This window comes from Electrophorus electricus, chromosome 26 (assembly GCF_041902795.1).
Source record: "Electrophorus electricus isolate QZ-2024a chromosome 26, ASM4190279v1, whole genome shotgun sequence".
NCBI classification, from domain to species: Eukaryota; Metazoa; Chordata; class Actinopteri; order Gymnotiformes; family Gymnotidae; genus Electrophorus; species Electrophorus electricus.
Window position 1 is genome coordinate 3,697,367 of NC_137522.1, and position 10,161 is coordinate 3,707,527.

At 41.4% G+C, this 10,161-nt stretch overlaps 1 protein-coding gene across 2 annotated transcripts; it reads right to left on the reverse strand.

Moving 5' to 3' along the window:
- Nucleotides 1-2,112: 2,112 nt before the first annotated feature.
- Nucleotides 2,113-10,072, reverse strand: arrdc2 (arrestin domain containing 2). Of its 2 annotated transcripts, XM_027006871.3 has the most exons (9): nt 9,933-10,072; nt 9,409-9,669; nt 4,971-5,040; nt 4,685-4,832; nt 4,474-4,576; nt 4,128-4,384; nt 3,848-4,010; nt 3,583-3,737; nt 2,113-3,480 (listed from the first exon to the last, which is right to left on the reverse strand). In XM_027006871.3, the coding sequence occupies exons 2-9, from the start codon at nt 9,665-9,667 to the stop codon at nt 3,427-3,429; spliced, it is 1,209 nt and encodes a 402-aa protein (XP_026862672.2). In that variant the 5' UTR covers nt 9,668-9,669; nt 9,933-10,072; the 3' UTR covers nt 2,113-3,426. The 2 variants fall into 2 exon arrangements, with proteins under 2 accessions (XP_026862672.2, XP_026862671.2); XM_027006870.3 differs by lacking the exons at nt 9,409-9,669; nt 9,933-10,072 and adding an exon at nt 5,536-6,042.
- Between the last annotated feature and the right edge of the window lie 89 nt (nt 10,073-10,161).

Consider the following 10,161-nt stretch of genomic DNA (forward strand, 5'->3'; position numbering starts at 1 on the left):
CTGAGAGCCAAAGTATTTTTGAATACATATATCATATCTACATATGCCTTAGTCCATCGTATTCTGAGATGCGAATTTTTACATGTTCAGCAAACTTTCTTTAGTTATCTGATTTGTTTATGGATTACGCAGCATAGGAACTTGCAGGTATACCCATCAAAACAATTGGACAGTTTAGCTTTCACCTGATATGCAAACTCAGCAAACAGCATATGGACTGCATTGCTGCTGATCTCTGGGAGGCTTTGACTATGTACTGTTAGGCAGTCACTTTCAATAACCCTCCAAGTTGTTCACATGTTGCTTGTTACTTTATCCTGCACAAACACCCTAAAAATAACCCCATGCCCATTGCTTGGGTCATTATTCATATGAGAAGAGGCTGCTGTTAATGCTTACTTCACTAAATCATTTAGCTGGATGTCTTTGTGTGATAGATCCTGCAAACTGAATCGACAAGAGAAATTATACATCTAAATCAGTGACATAGGTTTCCTTTCAACTTTGGGGGGGGGGGGGGAGAGACACACACGCTGTTTATGCCACCCAACACATATTAATAGTGTGAGCAGGAATTACTGGGGTGGGCCGCTCGGTAGATTATATAAATGCAGCATAACTTCTGCTTGTTTGCTTGTTTCTATTTGGATATTTGTGTTTCTGTCTGCATTTGAAAGTTGGCCTACACTGAATGTATTTGAATTGGTAGGGCATTGCCAGCTTGGCTTAGGCTTGGCACTGTTTTGAATTAGGTGTCACACATGGTGTCTTATCTAGAATGTTCAAAAATATCAATTAATTTCCTTCAGAATGCACATACAAACTGTGCTGTTAGTGTGCATACTAAAAATAGATCAGAATTCAGAATCAGAATTCAGAATTTTTCAAAAATTAGAAAAAGTCTTTCTCTCCATATTCATGCTGTAGTCCTGCTTCTATTCCATATTCTATATTCTGTAGCTCCCAGGACAGGTGGAATCAGACAGACGACTAGTTTGGGATGACTATTGCAAAACAGGACCAACAACTTTTCTTAAGCAGTGAATCATGGGACTTTTTGTTGTGTGCTGAATACACAGTCTAATCCCTTTTCCTGTGCATTAACAGGCAAAAACAGACACGTCTCCACAAGGACATATGGGTACTTAAATTCACACCACTTTTCATGGCACTTGATCTTTTGGTCAGAATAATAACTTATGATAACTGTGATTCATCAAGGTCATCAAACCATCTGTGTAGAAACAGTCTGGTGACCCTGGTGGTTGTTGACCCTGCTAGAACAGAAACTGCCATGTTTTCATTTTAATTTCATTTTACCTTTTAGTGCAAAATTGAGCAGCTGTAGTCATATATGAGAATAATTTGACTGTAACCAAAATAAAACCTACATTATTAAGATAACCTTATGTTTGACCCTTTAGGCATTTACACCTAAAATCCATGCCCTGTGTCTTATGGGAAATGCAGTCCAAAATGGTGAAATTATTTGCACTGTTTGTTGTCATGCCATGTAACTTGCCAAGTTTGTTCGCTGCACATGGTCCATGTCAAATCTGAACCTGCTTGGACACAATGAGAATGAATTTCTTTTTCTATTCATTGGTTCACAAACACCATGGAGTAGCTCTGGCAGACAGTGCAGCATGATGTCTCTGCATGTACCAGCACCGAGCACATCCACCCTCAAGTAGAGCTTTTATGTGAGGTGAGACAGCTGTATCATCCTTCAGAGAGACAGCACACCCCATCAAGCTGCACTACCTACACACAAAAAAAAGCCCCTGAACTTAAAGAACACCTGTTAGCTAAAACCACCAAGAGGAAGAAAAAAAAAAACACCGTTATTAAGAGTAAACTTATACTTCCTTAGCATTTAAGGCCTAAAGTGTAGCAACTAAAGTGTATATTCTTGTAACTGTTTTATGACAGTAAGAAACTCTGATGTTATACTTTACAGGCAGTATGGACAATGAGACTATAGTCTATTATTTTAATATGCAGTCTTAGGAGTTGCTACACATTACACTGCACATGTGACAATTTGATTCAATTTAGTCCAGATAATTCACAAATTCCAGCTCATTCACAATTTTGCAAAAGAATCACATGAAAGATTTCTCACATTTATTAGAAAATGATCAACAAAATATTTTTTTCACATGACCAAAAGTATATAAAATACATTCGTTTTACATGAGTGCCATAAACACTACATTCAGTGTGTTCCGACCTGAACTTACCGTTTTCACGATTTGGAATTGAGAAAAAACTTCTAGCCATTTTTTGGAATGTTGAGTACACTTCAGAGTGGCGCAAGTTCAAAGCTTGACAGTGCTGTGCACAATCCCTGTACTCCGACTGACTGCTGTTGCAGGAAAATAAGAAGCTTGGATAAACATGGCTCATCAGCTTTCTCGTGCTTCTACAACATTAATGCCTGCTGCAGCATTTCGTGCCATGCTGAAATCACATTTCCTAAGGCACCTGGCAGAAACCCCAAAGCCGCTGAATGCTATTCTCAGAGTTTACTCCCAGAAACATTGGCACGTAGCTATGGATCAAGTTCTTTGAAATTTAAGACTTTCAACGCTGATGGCGCATCCACAGGCCATCAGCAAAAGTGCTCTCAAGTCTGAGAAGCTTCTAACACAAATCAATCATACAAGGGCAGTTTTCTAACTTTCTCTGACCCTGGGACGTTCTGTCCAAATGTCCTAGGTTTAAAGCTCCAGGTTTTTTCCCCCTCTTATGCTGAGTACTATCCGTGCATATTATTCCAGGTCTGAACCTGAACATTAGACTGTTAATCTCACCTGCATACAACCAAGATCATTTAGAATCTTAGATAACAGTTTTTCTTGATGTACAAAAGGTAAAAGCAAAATCATCTTGAATGCTCTTTGGCTACCATTTATGGTTCAACATTTAACATGTTATAGCATCAGCCTACAGATGGTTATTACAGTACATCAAAGGGTACCAATAAAACAGAGTTCACTTTAATACAGAAGTCATCTAACCATTTGCCCCAGCTGGTTAGGAACATTTTCAAAAGGCTTCTGCAAAGCAAAATCTTTCTTGGTCTACCCTTCTCCATAACACAAAATTGCCTCCCCTGATGCTTCCCGATTTTGCCAAACACAAGCATCATGGATTGGCAATCGCTAGAGGGCCCAGGGAGATTAAGGGCATATAAGCAAGTGGGAAGTCCACCTGCCTTGAACTTGGTGCCCCGTCCCTCCCTTGAAAGAACTTTAGAATCCATCTGACCGCTTAGTCCAATCAGTAACCCTTTCTCTGCTCCTGTCGGTGGCACTGTTTGTCCTAGGTAGTGCCAGTCTCAGAGATCCAGGGCATCCAGGAGAAAGCAAATCTTTGCTTCATCAGATCATCAGCATGTGTCCCTCACGCAGGGTCAGGCGTTCAGCAAGTCATGCAGCGCGGTCTCATGCTGAAGGGCGCAGGATTCGGATCCACCTGAGGAAGAGAACAAAGCGCAGCTTTAGCATGTGTAAGAGGTGCGCGGGAAACACAGGAGCACATGCCCCCTTTGAAGTGGCTCACATGCGACGTGCTTACCTCGCTGTACACAGGAGGTGGTCTGAAGCGGAACTCCTGCACGTAGGCCATGAGGGAGCGCTGCAGAATGCCACTGAGGTCGTCCTCGGGCCGGGCAGCCGGTGTGCTGCGCACTGCCTCCTCATCGCTGACCACTGAGCTGTAATCTGGGGGAGCTGTGGGAGGGGAAAACATAGACAGGAGGAGTCAGCATGTGCGAAGAACGTCAGAGAGGTGGCAGAGTCTAACATGGTTCAGAGCATGACGGGCGAGCGGGGGCACTCACGTTCAGGCTGTTCGGGAATGGCCATGTGCAACCAGTCCAGATTCAGGCTGTACTGGCTGCTCACACTGGAGGTGCGGCTGCCAAAAGGGTGGAGCGGGATGGTGCCCATGACCAGTGGCAGCTCCAGACACAGCTTGGAAGTTCCAGGAATGTCCACACACACCTGCCGCAAAAACAAGTGCAAAGGGCTATTATCACAGGGCAATGGCGTTTGAAACAGAGACTTCCTCTTGGTGTGCCAAAACGGGAAACCAGCCAGACACGGAAGGGCCAGGCTCACCTTGAGAGCATACTCCACCCGGATGATGCGGCACTGCAGGATGGAGGGACCGACAGGGGGGATCTTGATGGCGCGGCCGTGCCAGGACTCTCTGCGTCGTGCACCCACTGCATCTCCGCACAGCGTGGCCACCACCGCTCGCTTCTGCTTCATGGTGCCCCGGGCGATGAAGGTCTGTGTCTGAGTAATGTATGCCTTGGGCAGAACTGACCGCGAGGTGGAGTTGTCGAACTCTGCAAAGACGGGGATCACCTCGCCTGTGGAGCATTAAGGACCATTAGCGCTCATGACTTTTTCTGGTTAGAGGTTCAGATGTCTCCGGATGCCAGCACAGTTTCACCCTCACCTGGTGTATAGCCTTTGCGGTCTATCTTTGCAGTGACGGTCACCTGTCCAGCGTTGCGGTACCAGATGCGTGCCATTTTCTCTTTGGTTCCAGCTTGAGGCGCCTTTATATTGCATTAAAAAAAAAAAATCTATATTTTTAATAAATCCTACTTCTATAAAATCAGAGTTACATAAAAGATCTGAAGAACAGCAATGTTAGTTAAGCTTACAAGTAGGGAGGGGGTGTTGATGTCAATGGGCTCAATAACTGTAAACTCTTTTTTGATCTTCTTCACTGTGGTCCATGGCCGATGCAATTTCACCTTGACCCAGTAGCGAATGCTGCCATGCTTTCCTTCGAAGGAGGTCACCAGTGTCCTAAAGAAGCAAATATAATGTGCTCAGGTTATTTCTCAAATCCACACTTGGCTGGCTGAAGAAAATCACCTGATACTGCAAATTGTATTGGAAATTTAAGGCAAGATTAATTTAAAAGAAGAAAGAAAAAAAACTCACTCCTCAGGCAGCTGAAAACTGAAGGGGTACTCATGTCTTCCAGCAGGAAGGGTCGTCATTTCCCCATTATCTGGGAAGAAAAGATAAGTACGCTAAGATTCAGAACCTCAAATCTGAAAACAGCAGATATGCTGAAGTCAGTTGTCAGAACTACTAGAATCAGCAAGTACTCTGACCGAGGCCTGGACAAACACATTATACCTTCAACTAACAATACATAATTTTTTCTTTCAAGTTAGTAGACGCATTTTCCGCTTGGGCAGAGGTGTCCTAAACCTATACTTTTACAGCGAAAGCAGTTTTTTCACATGAACTCAAACTATGAGACCTTTATCAAAAAACGAAACGATGCTGAACTGTTCTGGTTAATACCGCTGCTTAGCTAATGGAAGTCTAGCCAACACTGACAAAAACAACCGGATAAAATCCAATCTGTTAGCTATATTTTACTCCTGTTAGCAAGACATCTTAAGTTTGCCAACTCGTAAGGAAAAATTCCTAAGCGACAATTATAATGATGAATGCAAAACAACCGTCAGCATCTCATTCAGACCCAATGACTGACCTGCCTGCAGAAGCACTTCTCTCCGGTTAAGATACTCCACTTCGTCGCTGTAGTTTTGCGTGTAAGCAGTGCTGGAACCTGCACTGCGAGATTCGGTCCAGTGGACTTTTGCAAAACCCTCAGCATGTAGTTTCAGCGATGACACTTTGCTTTCTGTAGCCAGCTCAAGCACAACTTTCCCTGACACCACATCTCCACTGCTGAACACCGGAGGAGAATTCACTTCAGGGGAGTCGAAAACGACGTTAAACTTTCTCAATTTATCGAAAATCATCTTATAGTTTTTGCAAGTTCCAAAATGAGAGCTTAAGTAATTTTCTCGGTAGGATGCAAAATCAGTACATTACAGTTTTCCGGAGCGGTCTACGGAACTCCGTTCAAAACAAAACTAAAGCGCCTCGTAGCCCTGATGGGATCTTTAAATAGGCAGCAAGGGGCGGGGATTGTCAGTGTTACGTAATCCGTTCAAGGCGTCGTGAGCTTGCTAATAAACAACATCTCTGGGCGTGGACAGGGAGCGCGGGGCGGGCGCTGCGTGGTGATTGATGGTTACAGGTTCTTGGAAAACAAGCCGACTGAGCATGCCCAAACCCACCGTGGAGCCTATCGCTTCAAAACAAAACTGCTCCATACTTTGGGAAAAAGCTGTTTAGCCAAAGTACTGTCTGCAAAAATAAGACAAACTTAGGCAACAGTCTTTAATTAAACATATTTTCGAGAGATGTTCTGTTTGTATAAGTATTTAATAATCACCACTAATGAACCAAAAAAAAAAAAGAAAAAGTTTGTACTCTTCAACTAAGTTAGTCTATCAATTGACAAAGAATCTGAAGACGCTTGAAAAGATAACATTCCACAAACAAAGTTAAGTTACCGCCTTCCTTTGGAAAATGAAATAGCCTTATCGACTGGGGCTCCTGGAAGTCTGGCTCCCTCTGGCGGTTATAACCCAGGCTGCAGAATGTTTTTCTTCCACTTTTGCAAAACCCTCTACATGTAGTTTCACTGATAACACTTTACTTTCTGCAGCCCAGTCAAGCACAACTTTCCCTGACACTCATCACTATTGAGGAGCTGAACATGCTTTCAATTTGTTTATGCCAAATTCTGACCCAGACATCAGAATGTCACAGCAGAAATCAAGATTGATCAGACCAGGCAATGTTTTTCCAATCTTCTATTGTCCAGTTTTGGTGAGCCCATGTGAATTGAAGCCTCAGTTGCCCATTCTTAGCCGACATGTATTGTTAGCTTAGCTTGCTTGTATTGTTGAACACCTTCTGACCATCAGAAGGTTGCTTCTTCTGGCAAAGCATTTTAATACTAATGGACACTGCATTAATGGCATGTTTGCATTGGCAGTTGTTGTTATGGCAGCAATGAAATTAGGAAACTCAAAGAAGAAAAAAAAAAAAAAAGATCTACACTCTTGGAACTTTAAATCACAACATTCATTAAATGAGGTTCTAAACATCTACTTTAATTAATATAAACTGGTTCCTCTGCCTACAAATTCAGATACATTTGACTTGCACAGTTGATGAAGGACCTCTGTACTTCACTGCAATTTTGATCTGTATCTATAAATATTGGGATACAAATCATTAACCTGGAACTATGAGATATCTGGAGTGATTTAGGTGGAAAGCACAATTTTCCCTCGGCCATTTTTAACCGTTACCTGTACTGTAAAATTTACCAGTACTGGTTACATGGCCTTGTTTTTTAACACTTAAAAACCAGTGCTGATGTTAAAAACAAGTGCTGACGCACTGATTTCACCAAGTAATCCACTAAGCCATACAGTGAAGATAACAATGACAAAGTTTGTAGACCCTTTGTAATTATCTGCATGAATGATGTGACTAAAATGCGATCAGAGTTCCATTCTGATTACTAAAGTCATTGTTATTTATCAAACAGCATACACGGAACAAATGGATTAAACATGCAAGGTAATCAGAGGGCAGAGTAAAAGTCCTCATATCCAGTAGCTAATGGAAACTACCATTGGCAGTAACCAACTAAATGTTTTCAGAAGCTCTTGTTCAGTCCTGTGCAGAGCTCAGGGGTTGATTTGGCCCAATCCTCTACACAAAACAGGTATAGGCCTGCCTTTAGGAGGTCTTAAAATATCAATAACGTTAGTGTTTCACCAGCATTTCAGTACTACGGTTATATCATTCCAAATTATATCATTATAAAATGTGTAAAATCCTTCCACGTAGGCCACTCTGTTGTCATTTCCTGTGTCCGGGATCAGTCATGTTGCATGGCACTATCTCTTGCGTTTTAGATCACAGATAACAGATCCTTACGGTATGCTGTAAAATCCTGGATATAGGATTACTCTGAATTCATTGACCTTTTAGAGTACCAAAGGTCCAGGCCCTGAGGGAGCAAAGTAGCCTCACACTGCTATATATTGAGGTATTGTGTTGATTATCTGTGCTTTGTTTTATACAAAAATTATGCTAAAAATAGGTAGACGGACCACTTTACTGATCCCAGAGGAAAAGACATGTTACAGCAGTGCAGGAGAGAAAAGACAAGAACAGAGTAACCTAACATAACTACAGATAAATAAAGTTGAAGATATAGAAAATACAACAGCTACAATAAAACTACCTGCAATAAAAACCACAATCAAAATAACTACAATAGTAATAATAATAACGATTACAGCAATAATAATAATAATAATAATAATAATAATAAAATACAAATCTTCAGTAAGTTGCATCGATATTATGCAACTACAGTTAAAATGCTAGAATGATTTGAAATATTTACCAAAAACTTCAACTTGTGTGTCATGTCCCTGGAGAGTATTGTTCCAGGAACGATAAACAGCCTGCAGGATGATCTCCTTGAAATAAGTAGCAATTGTATATATGCAGCAATTTTAGAAATAAGCAGTTTTTATTTGTCTCTTTGCTTTGATAGTTGTGGAGAACTGCATTTTCCTCCATGGTTCTGTGTTTCTCTTGTGAACAAAGGCACAGAGCCTTACACATTAGCCACCACTTATTAGCCATAATCTTTAGAAATTAGTTTCAACAGTTTTTCTTTGGAGGTCTTCTGAAACCTCTTTTAATCAGGCCATATTGTGCTTGAAAAATAATTTGGTTTTGGTGTTTGTTTCTTTTATGGCAATGTAAAAAGCTGTTTTGACTATCTGACCTTATTTATTAGTATGACTAAATATCATATCATATATTGTATGAGCCATACCTTCAGAAATCCAGATAATTTCAAAGGGTTCACAAACTGTCCCACATCTGTATTAGAACCCACCAAATTAAGAGAAAGAAAGTAAACTTAGATAATACCTGCAATTCACTTGGACTTCTTACTTTGAAGGCCAATTAATTAATTAACTAATTAAAGCACATATACAACTACCTTTGCACCATGCTGTGCCACATTAGACAGAATAAACGTTTTCACTAACTCTTTTATAGAATATTATTCTAACACATATATATTGCATAGGTCTATTCTGCATGCTACCATCATCTAGCTTCATGACACTTAAGAAGAGAATGCTCAGATATCCATAGTTCAAGCTACACTTTTCAAACAGAATTCTGCACTGTTTGTTTGTGCTTTTGACTTCAGTAGATTAATGAACAGCCAGCTGAAGATCTGGCTGCTTCTGTGCACCTTGCAGCTGTTGTCTACTTGAGACTGGGCCTCATTTAAAAAAGGATAAAAGCAAGAAAGCAAGCAAGCAAACAAACAAACAAACCAACCAACCAACCAACCCACCTTACACCAAAAATGTAGCCTCAGCTCAAAAGGAAGATTAAGGTTTAGGGTTAGGAACTCAAAAGGTGAACTCTAAGCAACACCTAATGACGAACTACATACCTCGAATTAGATGCTGTCTCTTCCTGAAATATGTTATCTTTGACGTGTAGTCGGTGTAGACGGTGTTGAAGCCAACACTGCGATTTTCCAGCCACTGGGCAGTGGCGGCCCCTCTGCACAGAACCTTCAGCGCTCGAATTTTAACCTCCCGGCTGAACTCGAGAACAGCCTTTCCAGTCAACGTCTCCCCGCTGGAGTACACGACATCATCGGGACCATCCAGTTCCAGGGTAAGGTGTTCAGTAGGTCTGAAAGTCATTTCTTTGGAAAGGAAAAAGAGAAGCGAAGCGTTTCCTCTATAAACTGAGAGTGGGGAGGCAACGTTAGCTATCCTTTCATTAACGTTACCTAATTTAGCTTGCAAACAGTGCTCATAACGTATAAGTTATCTATAACTCCAAATGGTCTCCAATCTCTATTCTGAGTTTCTTAACTTGATATCAATCGAACCGTCTGACTGGTAAGGAATAATCTTACTAACTTTAACAGAAAAACTGTTTTAACAACAATATATGATGAACCACCTGCCAGGTTGGAGCTGACCGTTCCTCAACGCAGTCACCACTGCATCAACGAGTCCAGGGAAATCGCCCTTCTATGAACACGCCAAATAGATAAGACAGACCACGCCTTCTATTGCAGACCACGCCTTCTTCTGACATAGTAACTATGATCATAACCCACCAAATGAGATGCCCATCATGTCTGGGTTTTTCAAAGAGAAGTGATAATGACGACAGTGATGACGACTTG

Bases quoted from the DNA above. Each gene is read 5' to 3' on its own strand.
- arrdc2 (XM_027006870.3), bottom strand. From the start codon at position 5,809: ATGATTTTCGATAAATTGAGAAAGTTTAACGTCGTTTTCGACTCCCCT. The intron at 4,577-4,684 runs GTAAGCTTAACT...TGCAATATAAAG, and splicing joins TCAACACCCCCTCCCTACTT to GCGCCTCAAGCTGGAACCAA. The intron at 4,011-4,127 runs GTGAGCCTGGCC...TTTTTGCGGCAG, and splicing joins GGGTGGAGTATGCTCTCAAG to GTGTGTGTGGACATTCCTGG.